Source organism: Pararge aegeria, chromosome 6, assembly GCF_905163445.1.
Source record: "Pararge aegeria chromosome 6, ilParAegt1.1, whole genome shotgun sequence".
NCBI lineage: Eukaryota > Metazoa > Arthropoda > Insecta > Lepidoptera > Nymphalidae > Pararge > Pararge aegeria.
In genome coordinates, this window is record NC_053185.1 from 10,903,550 (window position 1) to 10,926,109 (window position 22,560).

Here is a 22,560-nt window from a genome sequence, read left to right on the forward strand (position 1 = left end):
CGCGTGGTTATGTGGAATTCCCGTTAAAAATTGGGATATGCTAGGTTTTGGATTTTCAATCCTAGACTTTGACATTTCTCTAAACAACCAATATTTTCTGAATTAAAATAAATTATAGATTTCAAATCAATTGTAAATTTTAAAAGCCTAGTTAACTTTGCAAAATCGCGTATGAAACGTCTGTAAGAGCCAAGGATTCTTAAGAACTTTTTAAACTGCTTGCGAGTATTAGGTAATGGATAATTCAAAATATCCAAGATTTTATCTGGATTACGTTGTATTTCTTCCGGAGTACATGGAGTATATGACAGAGTGACGTTTCGCTTAGAAAAATTCCGATTTGTCTACTTCAATTTTCAAACTTAAATTTCTAATCCGTTCAAGCATAGTGCGCAAAATTAATATATGTTCCTGTAAAGATGTAGCAAAAATTAAATTCTTGCCTAAATAAATTTTAGTTTGGTAGGCCTCGAAGGGCGCTCATTTTTAGATTGCTCATAAGTAATTTTTGGCACATAAAAGTTGAACTTTTATAGACAGAGTTGTTAAGTACAATCTGTTTCCTAATTTATCTAGCATGTCGGTTAAATTTGTAATTGGATACGCTAATGAATTAATAGTAAAATTTCTGAAATCCCTTATAAAGTACCAATCACTATTGATATAAAATACGTCTGAATATTCTTAGCTAGACTGGCAATGTTGGTTAAATACGTTTGTATTATTATCAAATAAAAAGGTAATTATGTAACGACGTTCTTCATATTGCTATATCGAAAACTACAGCAAATAGAAAAAATACCGGTTAGATTGATCGATAGAAAAAAAAATCTAAGAAAGCGTTAAAAAATCAGCTTTGGCCAAATGTTGGTTAACGACGTTAACGACGAAATTTACGACCAATTCTGCCCTCAAGCTAAAGCTTTCAAAACTTACAAGCTTTTACACGAAGCTCGTGTGCAATGAGGCCGACTTTTAGTGGAGGCTAGGTAATGCCTAGGATACTCCTTGATTAGCAACAAAAGTTTGGACTTGACAGATTACCGAAAGGTTACCCACGAAAATATCGATATCAAAAATAATATAAAAATCTCTAAATATCTAAGATAAGGGAATAAAAACCAGTACTTTTTTCGAAACATATATTGTACCATATTATCTAAAACTAATTTTACCCTTTTGAAGTATTTAGTATACTATCGGATCATAAGATATATTTACAATTGTAACTAATTACAAAAAAAATGTTTTATAATATTTAAAAATGTTACACGATTTTCCAAAATATATGTATTCGATAAATTGATAGATATATGAATTGTACACAAAAGATAAGCTAATGCGGCTTAATGTTTTATTTATAAAATCTTCAAACCTGTATTTACGAAACATTTAATATAATTACGGATCTCCTGGGGTGTGTATATCAAGCATACATACATTCTTAGCATTGTGATGCTAACGATCAATGGGAGATTGTTTAGTTCTACACTTTGGTACTCGAAATGTGATTTTCACAAAGTAATACAAATACAAATTCTTTTGACAAAAATTTTATATCTAATTAATGTCAAAAATATTTCCATAGACTCCTTTTGACACCCAATTACCATATTTTATGCAAAAAAATATATTATATGTTCCATTTCCGCGCTTGTTTTAGCGCAAAATTATAAAAAAAAAATGTAGTACAAAGTTTTTATTTACGTGTATTCACATTCTCAAAAAAGGAACCCAGGAATTCTCTCGAAAACAGAAAGGACTTTTTTCGAATATGGTCCTAATAAACATAGAGATAACATTCAGTTATAAAAAACATATTTGTACAATTTTAGAATTAATTTCTTACAACTTTTGATTAATATAGACATCAGTAAGTACAGTGATAGTTTGAATTTTATTTATACACTCCGTAGTCGAACAATAAAAGTAGATATGTCTACTAAAAATATTTTTCATGGCATGTAATAAAAACATTCTCGCTATTTGTTGCCTGACTTGACTTCACTTATCAATTTATCCATACTAAATATAAATGCGAAAGTGGGTCTTATCTGTTAGGTTGTTACCTATCGCTGGTCAATCTTGATTAAATTTGGCGCACATATAACTTGCAAGCTACCAGTTAAACAGATCTTGACGAAATCTTGCATCATGTACGATATAGGATACTTTTAACCCGAAAAAAAAACCGAACCAATCGCCGACGAAGCCGCAGGAAACAGCTAGTTTTTGTGTTTTATCATAAATAAAAAAATAAGTTTAAAACAATAGTTTAGCACTTATAATTGAACACAATAATTTACATACTGTAAAGGATTTTCTAAGGTAACTTTGTATAAGGTGAAGATATTTTTTTTGCTAACAGCAATTTTTTTTTTTAATGTATGGGGGTACATAGTAATTATAACAATAATTATGATATTCTATGTTATTTACATAGACCATCATAATTTTAAGAATGTGTATTTTTTTTATTAAAAAATTATTCTCTTTTATACATATTTAGTTTAAGTGTGTTATTTTCAGTGCTTTTCCATTTTTTTACATTATTTGTTGTCATACTATAGTATAACCTTATTACGAATACATACATACATAATAATTTTAAGTCGACTTAATAAATAGACAATATTAACTGATAATTAAGCGCAAGCAAACACTTGCATACACATTAATCACATCACATTCAAAGTGCAATTAGTTTCGAAGGTAAACGAGGTTTACCGTTTTTTACTGTCGGAAGATAGCGCCACTAAGGAGTTAGGATCTTTCAGATGTTACGTTTATACTGAACCAATTCAAACAATTTATTTATTTATTTTTCAATTCTATGGGCCAGCAGTCCCGTTAAATTATTACTTAAGGCCTCCAAACAAATAACAAACAAATTGACAAAAACCCAATGGCAATTAAATTTATGCATACAAAAAGAAACACTGCGTCAAAGTAAAGAAAAACAAACTTTACATGATCATGTCAAAGCGATGTTTCCCATCACTTTTGATTAAGTTACGGCAAACATCGCTTGTATATATATTTTTATAACGATTTATTTTGCGCATGAGTGAAATTTATTAAAATTTATTATTCTAATATTTGCAAAGACGCAAAGTAATACACTTAATTTGTGAATTCATGCCAGGGCGGAAGACAACGTAGTAATCACGCCCCCATAGTGTACAATTTACTTGATTCATTTATGAAATTTTATATGTTAACAAATGTTTTTTTGACTATTTAAAAACGAAGGTAAGCATATCAATAACTTTTTTAAATATTCTTCCATCCTTTGTTCCATTTAAAAGCATCGCAGGCAATATAAAAATTGTTTAAAAAAATACTAAGTACCTTAATATAAAACTACACATTTCCCACCCTAAACTAGCGCCATCTACTGGTAACATTAAGTACGGTAACCCTCGTGAATTTTTGTTGTAGATAGTATAGTAAATGTCGGCGTTATACGACCGACAAAGACAAATATACACTACAAATATTTACACTAGTCCAATGCCTCGCAGAAGGCGAGAGTAGCGATTTTTCTACTTCTAATTTCATCTATTACAAACAAGTAGCATGCACCTGCCACTGTGAAAGCGTTGTTTTAACAGCTCGCGTATTACACGCGTAATTCATGCCCGTTTTTACTGACGTCTAATGCCTAAGTAGGTAAGTAAGTAAAGCCTAATCAAAGAAGATTCCTAGGCATACAACTATCCCCAATCGATATAAACTGGGCAACTCATATAACCTAACTTGTCTATAGTTTTTGCCACAAGAGTGGTATTTTGCGTTTGTATTATAATATTTTTCATATATCGTACGGTTTAAAAAAAACGAATTTTTAATTTTTATCAAACGTCAAGGTTCACGACGAATTCAGGAGTCGTCGTAACATTAGATGGCGCCTAACGTCGTTAGTCTTCCACATAAGTGTTAGTGAAATTTTTTTTTTCTCTAGGAATCACCGAAATCGATCTAGGTTTAGTGAAAACGGGCATAAAGATAACATTCTAACATACTTAGGGTTAACTGTTAATTGATTACGTACAGATTCTTCATTATATCATAAAGCAGTTAGTTACATGTGACAGATATATAATAGCATCTGGCAGTCAATGATAATATACATTATAATAATATCTTAAATCCTAAGTATTACAAAAATATTACTATTGTATTGTTATAAAGTCCATTATATCTGAATCTAAATCAAGTTAGGTAGCATTGTTAGTTGGTTTTAGGTATAGCGTACAATTATTTTATCAATTTAGTATTATGATTCCATAAGTGTTGATATACTGCCACGTGAAAGCGAGGCATGGTAAGGTTCTGACTTATCTAAAAATGTCACATCAGTCAACAAAATTTCCTTGGAATGATTATTATCATTGACTATTTGAAGCTATTTCCATAGATTAGTATTAAAGGTGGGTTAAAACTTGAGTGAGAATCCTGGGGCGATGTTAAGTGAGCGGCTCTGCACGTGGAAACCTAGAGCCTCGTCAGAGTCTCCGCGCGCGTACTGTGCGTACGCGGCCCCGCCTGCCGGTGGCTTAGGACTGTGCGTAGTGCGGCGACCTCCCTCCGACTTAGCGGGCCATGTTGGGAACATCGCAGGCTCAATGGCCACTGGTTGCTCCTGCAACGAGTAATACCAGTTAATTTTGACAACCTTCCTGGAGCAGTGTTGAACTGAAGTGAATGCTAGATACAATATGATAGGCGCTTCTCATATCATTGAAAACTCAGCTTACCTTAAAATATGCGTGCTCCAGGGCAGAATCAGCTGTTAACCGCCTAGCAGGGTTGTAGGTTAGGAATCCTTGTAACAACGAATGCCCTGCTTCTGACAGCAAGTCTGAGCCGATGCGCTGTCGCATACCGCCGGTGGGGTGTTCCGCAAACGTCATCTTTTGAACGGCTGGTAACTCCTTGTATCCAGGCCATAATAGCTCTGATGGAGTACCTAAGTCCTGAACGAAAAAAAACCGTCATGTATTGGCATAGAATTTAATAACATATGCGGTTATCAATTTATTATGCAATTTACCCAATTACCTTGAAAATCCTATTTAACTGATCAACTTCAGACTTTCCCGGAAAGAGAGGGTTCATCGTAATGAACTCTGCAAAAATGCAACCAACGCTCCACATATCAATGGGAGTTGAGTATTCCTTGCAGCACAGCAGCAGTTCTGGGGCACGGTACCACAACGTCACCACTATAGGGGTGTATTGACGAAGTGGAGAACCGTACTCTCTCGCTAGACCAAAGTCTCCAACCTAAAAGAATGAAAGTATGAATATAAAGTCTAACACTGCAATGTAATGTTTATCGCCTAGTGGTCGAAATTCAACCATAATTAATAATCACATAAATTCTGTCACAAGTTTGAAGATTATTAAGTGTCTGTTGTCAAAGAATCTATTCTATAATCTAAGATTTCGCCAAGGGCACATTATTAATTTGTCTACTGAAAAAGAGTATATAAGCGTATGTGTCAAATACATGGTAGTGTGTGCAATGTTTTTTTTTTTATTGATTTCATGTATTTTATTCATAATTAAAAAAATATATAGCATTATACTCTCCTTCTCAGTCCTTTTCATACGTAGCACATAATTTAACAGCCATATTTGTCTCCGCGATAATATTTGAAAGGGAAAAGCGGATCGCCACCGGTTTGCAACTGTCAGTAAAGTCAGCAGAAAAGCTGAGCCGAGAGACGGGGATCGAACGCAGGACCTCCTACTATAAGACCAACGATTCACTAACGATTTCTTGGTTTTGAGATTGGCTCCTTATAACTTAAAAGGTTCGTCTTAATGTACCCCAAGTGCAGTGGACTCACACTCAGTGTAGTACTCAGTGTAGCAGTGGACTCAACGTAGTACTTTAAATAAATAAATATAATATCATAAAATACCTTTAAAACTCCTTTGTGGGATAGTAAAAGATTACTCGTTTTGAGATCTCTGTGTAATATCCAATTATCGTGCAAGTGATGTACAGCTTTTAACAACTGTGTCATTAAACATTTAACCTCCCCTGAAACAAATAATTTAAGGATAAAACAGACGATATTAAAAACGATTAATGAAATTAAACCTGTAAACTTTCGAGGCAGCTTAATTAAGTACCTCCGTTATCATCAGAGTGTTGTCTTTATGATTCTGTCTCGCTCGCATTCATTAGGGCATATACAAGGAATGAACCATAGAGACATTCATATTATTGGTATTGGATATTATTGGCCTGATGGTAGACAGAAACCCTATGATTACGTCGGCAGCAACGCCCTTCAGGCCGGAACACAGCAATGCTGCGTTGCGGCAGATATACATATGACGGTAGTAAGACGGTACTTCCCAGACGGGCTGTCACGAAAAGCTCTACAAAAAGTGGATAGCACATTTCTGCTATTACTAACATGTATGTTGGGACAATTTAGACGATATCGGCGGTACTTATAACCAGTGAATCTTAAAAATACCTGGCAGAAAGACTTGTTTCTTTGCTCTCATAGTTTCCATAAGACTCTTAAGATCGTGCTCGACGTAATCCATTACAATGAATATCTTGTCCATGTTGGACCCGACAACGATCTCTCGCACCGTTACTATATTTGGATGTTGTCCCTGTAACAGGCAAATAGAGTGTGCGACCCGTTAGTACTACGACAAATTGACCATTATTACTCATACGAAGTCCCGCGACGATATATCTTCTGGTACACATGTATTACACAAATATACAAAAAAAAAAAGCTGAAAATGAAGTTCAATAAAATTAATTCTGTGATATCGCTTTAAACTGGGGACTAGGCACGAATAAATACCAACCTCGAAAAGGTTTTACAATAGGTTATGCATCATTAAATATGTATATCATATTTATCATATATATGATATACATATTTAATGATGCATAACCTATATATGTATATATGATAGCATATATATGTTTTTTCTCATCGAAGCTTGCAGAATGACTACATCGGAAAACCGGTAAACTAGGTAATATAAACTCCGCTTTCGACTTGGCAACCGAATCACTTAAAACACATTTAAAAAATCAAGTCCGACACGCACTAATCATTAGTAATACACTAAGTGATAGCTTTTGTTGGTACATGGTTAACTGGAATTAAAACCTTTTGTTCCACAACTTTTTCCGTTGATCAATTTAAGCTTTTGAACTATAACATACTTACCGTGTGATGAAGGCTGATCAGAATACACTTTTCACCACCCCACCTCTTCCCAAGTGTCGAACGAGATGACTAAGTGAGTATAACGGTGAATGGACAGCGGCGATCTGTGCTACTACTACCATCTACTGCGATCACCAACCACCCACCACCATGCCCATCCATCTGCCCAGCGTGGTGATTATGAGAAAATCCTCCCGTTTCAGAGGCTTTAGTTCTGTAGTGGACTGTTATAAGCGTTGTATTGGTGACTAGTGAAGATGCACTACAAAACACGCAGTGACAACCATAACATATATATGTTATAAAATATTAAGGTGAAAGGGGTACCACGTATTATGATATTATGTACGTCTTTTTTCTAAAAACAAAAAATCACTACTACAACACACACGCAATACATGTTCCATAAATACCAGGTAAACTGGAAGAAAATGCCACATCGCCTTTGTACCTTATTGAAAAGTGTGCAATAATAAATTAAAACCAACAAAAAACAAACGAGGTCGAAAGTTGCTATGAGCAATTAGTGTGGGTTACTAATTTTTTTTTTAAGTTTACTTTTAAATGAAACTAAAATTATTTCATTGTTTTAAATCGAGTATTGGTGATGGTAATTTCCTGGTAACTGATTCAAACAAGTCTTATGTGACAAAACATTATGTGACTTAATTAATAAGCTCATAACTTTGACGAAATACTGAGAGATATTATCTTAATTGCATGTTGTAAGAACTAAATATAATAGTACCATAAATTTAAAAAAGCAATATGTAAGTTTTCTTAACATTATACTAGAATTGCTAACTGTAACTCAAAATTCCGCATGTGCCATGTGGGATTTGTTTGTGGGTTGTATTCGTGCACGCCAGCTGTGCGTGTAAACAAGATCGGAACCAAAAAAGCGCTCCCTATTCGTTGTACCATCATACCAATTTTCAGAAATAAGCATAACTTTATAAGCATGCCCACATTGTAATGCAGGAAAAAATTAGCAATAATCCAAATATCATGACTGATATACTCAGATGAATGATGACGTCCTAGTAAATATACAGTAAAGTAAAGGTCTACAACTATAACTAATGATTTCAAAATCACATTTACATGTGCATGTGTGTTTGTATTAACGTTTGTGTGAATTGTTTTAATATTATTTAGGACAATTACATTTTTGCTGTTGCCATGACCCCATTTAACCTTAAATGTAAACACAGTAAAACAGCTAATGTTATGGTTGTCACTATTCTCCAAAAGATTAATGACTTCAGAAAAAAGTTGTTGAACAAAAGTATTTCATTATTATTAACCTCATCTACTTACTTGCCCTGTTCTAACTAGTCTACTGCTATTTTGTTTGCAGAATAAAAAAAATACAACCTGTATAATTAATAAAAATGTGTACAACACACATTGTTATCTCTCTTATACAATACTGTGTGAGTTAGATAGCAATAGACACAACATTCTAATTATTATTGGCTGTAAATATTGATCTCTGTCTCTGGCTGCCGTCATAGTGCTCTCCTTTAAGTAGCAAAATAGTATAATACCTTTAAACCGTGATAGTAAGAAACATGAAATTTGTATCAACGATAAAAAAAACCCTACAATGCAAACTACATAATTAATTTAATTAAAACTTAGAACAAAATATTAAAAGGAAAGATTATGTACGTGTCAGACGTGTCAGGGTTTCTTAGTCAATATTGAAAATTTGCTGCAAAGCCAAAACACGAATTAGAAACTTTAAGACTTCCTTGGCAATAAACTTTGACCAAATAGGCGCCAGAGGCCACCATCAAACTATCTTGATGGGTTATAAAGAGTTTCTTACTCAATACTCAGTAAGCCCCATTCGATTGCATTAATATTCGATTTTAAGAAATCTCCATCTAAATTCGAAGTTGGTAAAGAGGGGGTGACTCTAAAGAATCTTTTATCTTGCGAAAAACATTAAACTTAATCCACTGCAAAACATACTAATAAACATTGTAAAGCAGTTGCATAGTTAATCAATGTTTTCTTTTCTCCTTTCGGATTGGTAATTAGGGATGACCAGTGATCGGAATAGGTAGTGAAAATTTGTTCATCGCATGTTTAGTTAATCCAACTAGTTTGGAATATCTGAACGTAAAGGATCCAAATTTATTTGAAAGTAATTAAAACAATAATAATAAGTTAACCCTAAAGTAGCCAAATTTGGAACATTACTAAAAATTTTAAGCTTTCACATAAATGCTGTTAATAAGAACATCAAAATAGTTCATTACAGTTACGTGAAAGAGAAAGAGAAAGCATATATATTATTCACAAGCCTTATCAATGTTAATGTAATGCTAGTTATCATTGACCTAATTTGCATAACCTATTCCGATCAATGCTACTGACAGATAGAGAGAAAACATCAAACAACTAATCAATAGCTATACAAAATTTATAAGTAGCGCTTATAAATAGTATTTAAGGAAATTATACAATAAATATCGTTACATACTCAGTCTTATTGGTCTTATTTTTTTAATGGCCGGTTTTTAAATCGTTGAATAACCTAGATTTGAGGAAAACATTTAAAATTTCGATGGATTTCTTTGTAAGCGGAATAGCTCAAATAAATTCCTCACTTAGGTTATCTAACGGTTGTTGATTAATTGCCAAATTGTTTTAAATACGAACGATAAAATGTGAAGCTGTAATTTTTTTTATTCTTAAAACGAGTAACAGCCTTTGTCATCAACTAAAACATCGTGTTGCACATGTTATACTGAAATTTATCAATATTAAAATAATACATGCGTATTCAAATTAAGGCGACTTCTGTATTTGACCAGCTAAAACATTTTTGACAAAATTAAACTAATTAGAAACCCAAGAATATAACTTGAGTTGAAAATAACTAAAGTATTGTTTATCATAAATAACATACATTGTAACATTGTAAAAAGGTTTTATTATTTAAAAAGAATGTTTTAATGTAATTATTAAAATGAATACATTACTTTATTTTTCGTCATTATAGGGAAAAAAATAATCTTCAAAATGGCGTATCAATTTCATAACGAAAAAGGGTAAATCAATATAAATAACACAATACAATACACCATTCTGAACTGTGGATTACATTACTAAAAAAGCTAGAAGATTAAATAGATGAATTGATATCTTAAAGTGTATTATATGTATTATACTACTACTACTATATGTATTATAATACTACTTTAAGATTTAATCCATAGAATCGTTATTTTACGACACTTTTCCCTGATTAGCTACGAAAAAGTAGCTAATTTTTTTTGGACAAATACAAAAATGCAGAACTTAAATTTATGTAGAGTTAGCACTTGTGTTCAATTGCGTACCTCACTTGACTTCAAAATATTATACAATACCAGCATAACAAGACAATAACGAAAAAATTAAAAGGCAACACAAATTAAAAAATACAATGGAACAATAAATAAAAATAGTTTATACTTAATAATAATTATTTGGTTATAACAAATTGAACAAATTTAAAAATAAAAATCTTTACTAGCTTACATAATATCGTCAATATATATTCCACTAAAATAAAAACGCAATTGTCGGAAATAAATTAAGTCGTAAATATAATAAAATTAAAATCTAAAACAAGTGCCATTCCCGTGAAACAAAATGCATGCATGGCAAAAATTTCAGATTGTATCTATATAAATGTTTATAAATATTTATATACATTTATATAAATGAAAATACATTCCTTCTTTCGTATATTTTATATATAACACAGCCGACAAATCCTATTTTTTTTTTTTATGTAGGTAGTGTACCAAACGTGGAACATCGTGAGTTCTGATATGGCAATACAAGACAATTAAGCCTTATATTAAAGTCTTAAAATTAATTTATTAAAAATGAAAGGCAAATTCAATTTTATTAGCCTATAAATAAAAGGGTTGTTCGGGCCGTTTTAGTTATATCGCAGTCTGTGATCTAGACAATCAAAGACAAAATTCCAGAAGGCCTATTGAATCAGTTTCTCATATAACTTGGAAACAGTAACTGAACCACGGCTGTTACGTCGTCAACAAATACTTTGTTGGTTTGTATATTCCCTCCGTACTGCCCTCCTATGTAGATAAGTCCAATAAACTAGGTTCAATTTCTTGTATTAAATAAAATTACAACTGATCTTTCCGTAACTGTAATGGCGTTCGTGATAAATAAATCACAAACCACAGCCGTTGTTTAGTAAAAAAAAAAACATATTCGCAATAGATACTTAATAACGATATTAATTAATAATATAAAAAACGCCGACACTTTTAATAATAAAAGTAGTTTCTAGTCATGCCCATTCATTTGATACCCAAATTTGGGGAGTTGTGAAAAAAAAGTAATACGCAATTGTGCTGGCTGCAATCTTGCATTTGAAATTAATCATAATGTACATTATGTTTTATTTCAAATTCTACTACTCAAGCCCTTTCATTTGATACCCATATTGAAGTTGTAAATTTTCATCAAACACAGCTAAGATTGCTCTCGACTATTTTACCTTCCAAACAAAATCAACATCGGGAGCTACGATGGCACAGACAGGCCCACACACGAACACGTTTTTTTGGGGTTACAAATTGTGTAAGAAAATTTACAACGCATTTTGCTGATTTCCTATCGAAAGATTTGTTAGAAACCAGAGTTATTGCGCTTTTTACTTTTGTAAGGACGGAAACTGTACTAGAGACGTGTTGATCTACCAACTTCGTTTTATGATTTTAGATTTTTTTAATAATCCTTCTAATGTTACCTCTCGACTGCAATCTACTAAACTTGGTGATAAGAGATTCCTGTGCTCACCACTTAGGTCGTCAGACTATTTTATGAGCAGGGCGCTCAATAGCGACTTAAGACAACGCAACTCGGTCAATTGTCGACTGCCGAACTCTAGTTCTTCTATGATCTCCTTATTTCTGATTTTATCACGTAGAGATACTCAGAGCTCTAGGTTGCCCGCGGAGGATCTGAGATTTTTCATGATCCTGTTTTGACACTATAAAAGCAATTGCCCGCGGCTCTGATCAGATTATTAAAGATTATGTCAGTCAAATCAAGTTGTCCCTGTCTGAAAGATTTTTAAGATAAAAACGGAGTCAGAATGGTGACACTCTTATTCCTTATTTCTGGGAATGTGACCTACCCAACTAAACCATGTATACATGGTGTATATTATACTCATGTATGATTTGAGATCAGAATTCTGGGTTAAGGGATATACGTATAAGATAAAATATTAGTCTTGTTCTTTCTGAGGCTGTTAAGAAGCTGTTCAGAAGTGCGCAAAATGGCAAATAGCAATAAGTATTAAAAAATTGTATTTGGCTAACTAAGGGAGCAAAAATGTATTTTATTAGGAACTTCATTAGACGTCTCCGGTGCTCAAAAAAAGTCATTCGTATTTTGTATAAAAAAGTCACTTAATAAAATAGTGAGTAAACAAATTGGGTGGATACGCGGCGGACATATTATGGCAAATACACACTTTTAAAAGCCAATGCTAAACTGTGGACGACGCTACGCAGAAATGATCTTGTATACCCGCAATCATTTAAGTATGGAGAGTATAAAGACTAGTTTGTCACTAATGAGTGTTAGTCGTACTTTTTATCGGTAATTTAAAGGGTTTAACTTTTATAGATAGCTATATAAAAGGAAAAACAAAGACGCTTCTAGCTACTAAACCTTAAAGCATTATTCTTAAAAAAACTGTCTTTCAAATAATATCACTTGAGGCGAAGCTAGTAAGGGGACAGAATTGGCACACAAAGGAGTTCACCTCTTACTTTGCTTTCACCAAACTTCATACTGCCCAATTAAGTATATCGAGATCTTACCAACCTTCCCCTATGTAAGACTAGTTGGAAAGGAGGTACTTGGAATCCTACCATAAAAACTCCTTAGCTTTAGATTTAGAAAAAAATTAACTAACTGGGATTCGCATATATAAACATAACCTAAAAAAATTTACAACCCTAATTGTAATAGCTTGATGTCGCATTTAGACTTTTGTGGTATGTGGTAGTGTGTATAAATTATTATTTTAATATTATCTAGGACCATAATCGTCTTTCTGTTGCCATCACACCACAATTCACATTTCAATAAATGCTTAAATTTGACTGCAGTCGGTTCTGAGTGGATATGATACCATAACTGTAAGTTGAAATATATACGTCGTTCAAATATCCTTAAATCCTTTAAGATTAACGAAAAATTGAGAATCTATGTTTACGTCACGTCGGTTCACGTAACATTGCACTTGTGAAATCAGACCAGAGAGTTAGTATACACAGCATACTTAGTACAGATAAGTAAACTATGTTTTACAATATTAAAGATGCCCGAGTAATATTTTAAGCCCAGTAATAAATAAATTAGGCTCTGCCACTAAAACATAGTCATTCATCATAATTTCAACTTATGGACGCCCACTGCACGACATATGGCTTTATTCGGATTTCTATACTACAGTTGTGTTCCGCTTATGACCAACATATGCCTGTGAAACTTTGGATGTCGACTGTCTATCTAGTTGGAGGTCTACCATCGCTACATTTTCTCAGAGGTCGCCACTGCAGCACCATGGGATATTAACGTCTATCGGTCCTTAGCTATGCGCACCGCCAATTGCCAGTTTAACTTCGATACTCGTTGAGCTTTGGTTATTGAAGGGATTAACTTAATCAACGCCTTATTTGTTATTTTACCACACAAGAGATACTTCAATCATGGGCTCATTGTTAATATAGACTTTTTTATGAGGGCCGTTAGCGACACTGATTCGGGGCAAAAAGGGCGATGTCTCATTAGTGTACAACACAGCGTTTTGTTGTTGCATACCATTTAAAATATATGAAGAACTAGAAAATGCTACGTTGCGACGACGCAAAGCAATAAAAAGATTGAGGCAGAGCTCTAAGGCGGGTCACCCACATGGTTACAAGTCGAGGCGCGGGCACATAAGCGGCGCGCGGCATCTTACTTTTCTATAGAACAACTAGGCAGTGCGCTCACTAAGAGAATCGCGGCACGGGCGTCGTAAAGTCAGATTATAGTTGTACCCAAAATCTTCTCCTATTTAATTAATGAATTGGATAAGTGCAAGTACGTCTTCATCCTCTGATTACGACATGTTGAATGGGATGTCTAAAGAAAGCATAACTGACCGCGACCCTAACCGAGTTGAATACTGCGGTGCTTCGCCACGACTTTGCAGTCAGTGAAACGCCTACGTCAACACTCGCAACACCCAATTTTAGAAGACTTCAAGCACTGAGGAATTTGGGAGTGAATATGTAACAAAGCTACTCGAACACTGCCCTTCAAGATAACACTATAAAAATACATATGTTTGATAAACGTTAGCAGACTTTCCAAAAGACTATGTCCCAATATGGAGCCAATCTTGGTCAGCCTAACAGTTAAAATCAAATCAAATCGGAGCAACAAAATAATGCAGCAAATCTCTTATGTTATACGATAGATTTCTTACAGAATATTTAATCAACAATGGATTCAGATAAGTAGTGAAACTCTTTCACTTTTGTTCATTGTTAATGTACTAGGAGAGATAGATATTGGAATGCAACAAATATTAACTCTTCATAGACCATGAGAAGGCATTTGATCGGATCAAGCACCAATTCATTATAAATGTACGAGATCCATAGATCGCCTTTTTTGATTGGAAACAGCTTCTGTGTCAAGCAAACTGAAAATAAAAGGAAAGCTACCCAACTCAGCACCCAGAATCTGTAATCGGATGGTTCTGAAACGACTACATACAGTTTCCATGAATCTACAACCTACATCTCAAAACATGTGAGAATTCTGATTAACAATGAATAAACGGAGTATGTATTAAGAAGATTTCGAAAACATAGTAGTAATGACAATACGATCACTAAGGAATGGAATTAGTTAGTAAAAAACATGGCGAGACATGAATTTCAAATTACATTTTCTCGAACACACAGGCAAGAGCAAAATGCCATGATACCAAAATATTGATATACGTATATCAAGATGTTCCAGAAACGCTGAAGATCGTGACAAGTAGAGGCGCATCGCGGGGGCTGCTGTAGGCAAAGAAAAAGAACCATCGTCAACCACGACCGCTCTGTCAAGAGTGAACGACTAAGGAGGATATCAAGATTGAAACGCATTAGAAATAAGAATATATCTCCCTAGTTTCACAACACTTCCAGTATAAAATAAATGTTATTTATGTCTAAGGTTGTATGTTAGTTCATATTTACGCGATATATAAAAAAGGAAAAAATGTAACGAACATTTTCTTATCGTGACTGCCAAATTACTTTTAAAAAAAGTGCACGATTATCGATTAATATTAATTTCAAGTGCAACACAATTGTGTCACATAGATTTATTTTATTTAAAAACTATAGCTTATTGAGCAATAATGAATTAAGTTCAGTTATTAAATCTTTAAACTCAATTAGTTTCCTACATAATGTACAGATTTTATCTATCGACTGGACTCGGTACCGTAGCTGATATACACCATTTATGTATATACTCGGCTATATCTTAATATAAAAGCCAGCTACATATTTATGTACCACAAAACCTAATGCACATTTAAAACACCCACCCAAATTAAATAAATTTGAAGGAATTTCCACTATGATACAGACTACAAAAACAACAAAACATCGCGTCGGGTGTTTAATGGGTGACTTGATATAAAGCTAACTATCTATAAAAGTTTATTGCAAATCTTTGATAAATTGTGGCAGGGATACATTCCTGAAACGAAATTTATAGCATTATTTATAGATACTTTTATTGATACCTACATTATGCAATGTCAAAAAATTTAAGATTTTGCTACCTCTGAATTGAATTTAAAAAACAGAACAAAAATGAAAGTTTTTTGTATGTCAAATGACTTAATCAAATATACTTCAACTATTATTTTAAAAAGAAACAAACTGAATTAATTAAAAGTTAAAACCCAACAATTCATTGTGTGTACTTTTTACAACCTAAATTGTAAGTGTTATTGAAAGTGTCTTATTATAACATTGATTGCCCAAAAAATTATTCAGACAGTAAAATTTTGTATCATCAATGGAATGACTTTTTCAATACTTATATTGCATAGCATTTGCTTTTTACCAAACTAGTAGTAGTGCAATTTAAAGTAGGTACAGTTTGCTGAGCAACAACGTACAGTAAGTAACATTATTGCAGTTAGCCACAAACATGTTACTAGAAATTTTTAAACGGTAGGTAGATAAATACTTTTCAATAGCATTAGCTTTCAGACTTTAATTAATAATTATTCTCATTAGTCTCATTTAACTTGTAAGATAAAAAAATAATAAAAACTTATTGTTGTCATTTCTATCCACAATTTTTTTAAACTGGTATCAAACTGTACCAACAAAAAGGAAAACTCCCAAATTTTCTTTTCACAGTGCCATAGATAGCGTGAATCAATGTTTCGTGTACATAACCTCCGATAGAATATTTAGCAATTAAAATCTAGTTTTTCATACCTGTTGGAAGTAAATTGGTAAAAACTAGTTTTTAGATGATTTTGGGTTTTAACTGTGTGTGATATAGATTTTGGTAAAAATAAACATTGTAATCAGATTTAGGTAAGGTATTTTAAAAGCATGTTTTTCGTTTAAATTTTGGTCTGTAAGTCATGTTACAGACTATGATAAAAGAATCCAGTGCCAACTTAATAATTTAAACTTGATAGTTTGGTTTACCAAGTGGATAAATCTAGTATGATGAAATAAACGCCAGACATCCTAAACATGCTTTCAAAATACTTTTAAGAAGCCTCCAAGTACAATATTAGTTAAAGCTTGTTGAAAGCTGTAAACGTGAATTAGAATTTTTCAATGAAAACATTGATAACAAGTTTTATCGTTCACGAATTTACCTTTATTCACGATGACTGCAGTAGGTCTTCCTAATGCTTGATGGTCGAGTATTATATTGTATTGCCATTTCAGAAAACTCATGATGTTCACAATATGTTGGATTTTGTTATAAGGGAAAAAAATTACTTTTCAATAATCAGTTAAGTTTGTTGAAGAACATTTTGAGGATTTCCCCCCTGGAATAAATTCCTTAAAGATACTTAGGCCCGCCCGTGTATCGAAGTTGTTAACCCTTGCAATGGGGTCACACCTCTAGCACAACCCTCTTCAGGTAAGAGGTGCCGGGCCTGTAGGAATAAAATACAAGGCATTAATTTTGTGAATTCTGCACAAGAGCCATCGAGTGCCTCGCAGCTCATGGCTCAAAAGCTGCAATAGGTAATAAAATAATGTCAAATAATTTTGTGTACCTTCAAAAAGTGAGCACTGATGCAATACGATGGCTCAAGTGAGCTTACAATTATTAAAATAGAGATTGTGATCCTACCTTAAGCAATGTATTGATTTCCCTCAGTGAGGTAATGGGAAATCCTTCCTTTTCCTTCTCCATTTTAAGTCTTTTCAGAGCAACAATCTCTTCTGTTGTTTTGTCACGAGCTCTGTAAACAACTCCATATGTGCCTTCCTCTATTCTATTGAGACATTGAAACTCCTCAACAGATCGACAGCCCTATAAAGTAAGATTGGTTAGCATTCCTTTGAAGAAACATTAGTTCATTCTCTTTGGCAAAAACTTACCAATGTTACTACAGTTAATGCAAAATTCTATTTACACTTACACAAAATTTGATGTTTGATGTTCATGTGTTTGTTATGTTTATTGCACAAAACTGTTGTGCTTGCTGCTGATATTTTAATATCAACCATCCAATTAGTAGCACTAGTAAATCTTAGATAGTAAACAAAATAATGTACCTGCAGTGCTGGAAAGTATGGTGGTAAAGCATTGATAGCCTCTTCTCTTAACCTTATTTCCTCATCATCTTGTTGAGGCTTTTCTTCTTCTTCTGTGCTAACTTTGCCATTTACACCAGGTGGTGGTGGTGAAAATGAATGTGATCGACTTCTACTTTTGGATCTTGAATGTGACCTTTAATCATTAGTTAAAAAATTGCTTGAAAACACTGGTATTGACTGGTTTGTTAATTCAAGGAATTAGAAATATTACTTGCTTAAATGGTGAAGTAAAACATTGTGAGGAAACCTGCATGCCTGAGATTTAGTTATCCATAATGTTTTCAAAGATGGATGAAGTCTTTCAATCCGCTCTTGACCTTCATAGCGGACTTCTGCCTACACCTGCTCATTTTGAGAGGACACTCATGCCCTGTAGTGGGTCAGTAATGTTTAAAAATGATGATGACTGGTGTGGACATATTTAAGGTTACGTCTATATGTATAGCTGTCTGTTTATTTTGATCTGTTAGCAATTAATAACTGAATTATTTACTGAATGCAGTTATTATGAGGAAAACACAACAGACCTTGGTAGAACCTTCAGTTTAAACACCATTGTGTGTGAACACAATCTATACCCTAAAACTGTTTGAAGAATAAGTATAACCAAAATGAAATTTTATTATATTAATTATAGTTATTGGTATGTAACCATAACAAATAGTATAAATTTATATATTACTAGCTAATGCCCGCGACTTCGTCTGCGTTTGATTTCGTTTTCCGATGTGGCATTAAATTTAGTTGTAGATCTAACGTAAGTAATCAGTATTGCTAAGCCTTAAATGAGGGGTTTGCTGCTGTCCACTGAGGAGTTCTGTCCTCTATCTCCAACCACAGTAACCAAAAACAGTTTGTGCAAAATTAAACACATATTATAATATCTATAGTACAAAAATAATTTTTTAAATCGGTTATAATTTGTCGGAGTTATGATGTAAAATCGTCAAACACTCATCCCCTCTCCCAAAGGAACCACCAAGCTTAATGTCGGGATAATCCTATATTACTTCTAACACTTCCAAGAATATGTGTACAAAGTTTCATGAGGATCGGTTAAGTAGTTTGTGTGAAAGCGTAACATTGACATTTATAATATTAGTAGGGAAGGGAAGTAGGGATATACAAAAGATGTAAAAAAAAATTCTTACCTAGCTGATCTATGAGATGAAAGGCTGCCATGATCCGATTTTGGTGATATAGGTGATTTTGACTTGGACTTTGCTTTTTCAATAATACACTCTTTTTCTTCTTCTTTCTCTGATTTCACTTCCTTGTTTTCATCTTCTGACTTGGAATCTCTGTCTGAATCTGAATCTGACACTGAACTCTCATTACCAGTGTCAGTGTGGGAATGTTCACCTGAACAAACATTTATGATTTAAAATTATTATTCAATCCCCAATTGAATTTCCCAATAGATTTTTTATTTTATTAAAATCTAAACTTTAAACAATTATTCTGCAATTTATGAGTTGCATATTGCCTATTAGAAACTATAATCAAATTATACAAAGGTAAATCAATCAACTTGAAAATCATAGATATCTAAGGCTGATATAGTGATAGTGCTTTAAGTTTCCTCAGCCAAAGTTATCAAAACAAGACAGATACATAACTTTGATTTGGTAAGCAACAACATTCCATCTTAAATCTAGAAATCTGTGATAACTAATTCCTGAAACCCATCTTATAAGACTAATAGTTTGACACAATATTTCCACCCAAATAAAATATTAATGATGCTTAGTAACTACCTACCTACAATATGAACAAGTGCATACGATACTTAATTACATATTGTGTACCTACTATTACAGTAGAGAGCCCATGGTTGGATCCCAGGTTCAAAAGCTTTTTCATAATATTGGCACACTTCACCATCTCAAACATCTCAGACAAACATGGTATGCTATTATCCTCTTTCTAACAGATATTGTAAATTTAAAAAGACTCACCTTCCTCCGGTTCTGAGTGTAGGGAGTCGCTTTTCATTTCTACATCACTTGCATCAGAGACAGTTACAACTGATTCACCATAATTTGGCGAGTGTTGAGTTTTATTCTTTTTGGTTGATACTGCTTGAGGGGAAACTGATCGCTTCCTGCCACGACGTCGGCGCTCTTCCCGTCTGGCCTCAAGCTCAACTCTGGATTCATGTTTTCTTTTGACCATTTCTCGTTCTGTAAGAAGAAAATTTATGGGTAATACAATTTATTTCAATAACATTATTATAGATACCTAAGTGGATTGCAGCACCAGCTCATTTCATATAGAAGGTTAAAATTTATATTAGTTAGGTAGAAAATTTATTAAGGCTGCCCATACACAGTAACAATTATTGACAATATTATTTTCCAAAACTTAATTTCTTCAATATGCTGAATATTGCCAGGAGCCTAAGAATTAAGCCATTTCAAAAATAAACTTTGTTATCTTACCTGCTTCTAATAATCTCTTTCTTCTCTCTTGTTGATGTTTATCTAACGTTGAATTTCGTTCTGAATTTCTGTCCCTTTCCCTTTCATTATGTGCAGCTTTCTTGGTATCCCTATTTTCATATTCAGATTGTTTTTTTCCTGGTTCCTGATTTAGAAGTTCTTTAGATATTCTTTTACTTAGTAACCTACTTCTAAGATCTTCTAGTTCCTTATCACCGGATGTTTTATCTCTATTTTCCTTTTCATTAGTTTGATTACTTCTACCTTCCTCAGATAACAATCGTAATCTTGTTTCTATTCTTTCAGTTTCTATTCGCTTTCGTTCAGGCTCTGAATATTTATACTGGCGATCTCGACTTACATACATTTCACGTTCTCTTTGAACATCTTTTTCCTTATAAACTTCCTTTTCTCTATAAACTTCTTTAGGTCTCCCACTTTCCCTGAAGGCAGTATTATCTCTGTACATTTCACGTTCTCTATAATGTTCCCTTTCCCTATAGGGGTCCTTTTCTCTGTACACATCTTTTTCTCTGTACATTTCCTTTTCCCTAACATCTCTCTCTCTGTACATTTCTTTCTCCCGCACATCTTTTTCCCTGTACAGTTCTTTTTCTCGATAGTATTGTTTATCTCTATAATAATCTTTTGGCATTTCTTCACGTTCTAAATTTTTATTAAACTCACGTTTCGGTTTATCAGACTTATCGCGTTCCCTGTTAAAAAAATAATTATTTTGTTGTACATCCCCAGAGCAATGACTCAGACCTTAAATAACATAACAAATATTAATAAAATTATATGTGAATTGACTAGACTATGGTTTTAACTTGGGTTATTATACCTATTTAAAGTTTAACTGACCTGTAAAGATGTTTCTTTTCCTTTCGAGCAGTTTCCTTGTATCTGTCTTTTGCAGCACGCTTATGACCTCTTTTGTCACGATGAGCACGAATCACGGCTTGCGGTGGTTTAATAACAAGGGAATCCGCATTGTCACGATCTTCATCAGATAAACTATTTCAAGAAAGATGAAAATTTTACTACAAAGTGTGTACCTACTTACAATGCGCATTAGCTGGATCAATATAAAATTATAACCTGTCTATTGGTCAAACAACAAGTATATCACAATTATCAATAAGAGCAGCCAGATCAATTTATACCTGAAATCCATTTCGTCTTGAACAGGACTACGTGCTAATTCACCATCTTCACTTTGATCATCTTCGTAATTACTCATGGTACAATTATTAGACAATTTCACCAATCACTTTCCTAAATTATATACAGTGACTATTTAAAGTTTCTGAATTTAGGTAGAAACAGAAGTTAAATAAAAAAAACACACGCACTAATTTTAAGTTTTTATAAACTAAAATCCATTCAATACCACTGTAAACTTTGAACAATGTACGCCATCTTGTTTTATCTTGTTTTATTGCGAAACCGGAAATCGTAGCCAGAAATCCACAGACTAGAAAATAAGAAATACGACTGGCAACACAGGTCCCCAACTCGCGTGGCTACTGTGTTTTTCTCGCTCGGACATTATGTGCTGTCAGAAAAACTTGTGTCCTTATTTTGGGGGTAAAAAAAATTCTTGCCGAAAGTTATATAAAATAAATATAAGAGAAAAAAAGTATTGAAAACAATATTAATATAAGATAAGGTATTCGAATCGAAGCCGTTTAGGAGGAGTTCAGTGCCATACACACGCACAAAAGAAGTTAAAAAAAAAGCGGGATTCAATTTGTTCACTGCTTTGGCTGGCTATTCTGGCTGGCCTATGCGGAACATAACCACACACTTTCTATTTTATATATATAGATAGATAGATTTATGGTTTTTGCGATGAATTCGCGGCAATATTATGGAGGGAGTCCGGAGTCTGGAGCCCGCATTACATTACAGCATAAACATTACAGCATAAGACCGCAGAAGACATAAGTGTCAAATTTAGCTGTCAGTAGATATTTGTCACTT

The 22,560-nt window shown here is 33.4% G+C and overlaps 1 protein-coding gene across 1 annotated transcript; it reads right to left on the bottom strand.

Annotated features, from left to right (window-relative positions):
• Nucleotides 1–4,110: 4,110 nt before the first annotated feature.
• LOC120624768 (cyclin-dependent kinase 11B) lies at nt 4,111–22,021 on the bottom strand. The gene is made up of 12 exons (XM_039891495.1): nt 21,741–22,021; nt 21,439–21,591; nt 20,575–21,290; nt 20,092–20,316; nt 19,285–19,495; nt 18,092–18,266; nt 17,664–17,846; nt 6,501–6,645; nt 5,934–6,055; nt 5,065–5,289; nt 4,761–4,979; nt 4,111–4,645 (listed from the first exon to the last, which is right to left on the bottom strand). The coding sequence occupies exons 1-12, from the start codon at nt 21,815–21,817 to the stop codon at nt 4,439–4,441; spliced, it is 2,658 nt and encodes an 885-aa protein (XP_039747429.1). The 5' UTR covers nt 21,818–22,021; the 3' UTR covers nt 4,111–4,438.
• Nucleotides 22,022–22,560: the final 539 nt, after the last annotated feature.

Coding starts and splice junctions, on each gene's coding strand:
- LOC120624768 (XM_039891495.1), bottom strand. CDS start 21,817: ATGAGTAATTACGAAGATGATCAAAGTGAAGATGGTGAATTAGCACGT. Junction 19,496..20,091: donor ACACTCAGAACCGGAGGAAG/GTGAGTCTTTTT, acceptor ATGTTTGTTCAG/GTGAACATTCCCACACTGAC. Junction 4,980..5,064: donor AGTTAAATAGGATTTTCAAG/GTAATTGGGTAA, acceptor TTTTTCGTTCAG/GACTTAGGTACTCCATCAGA.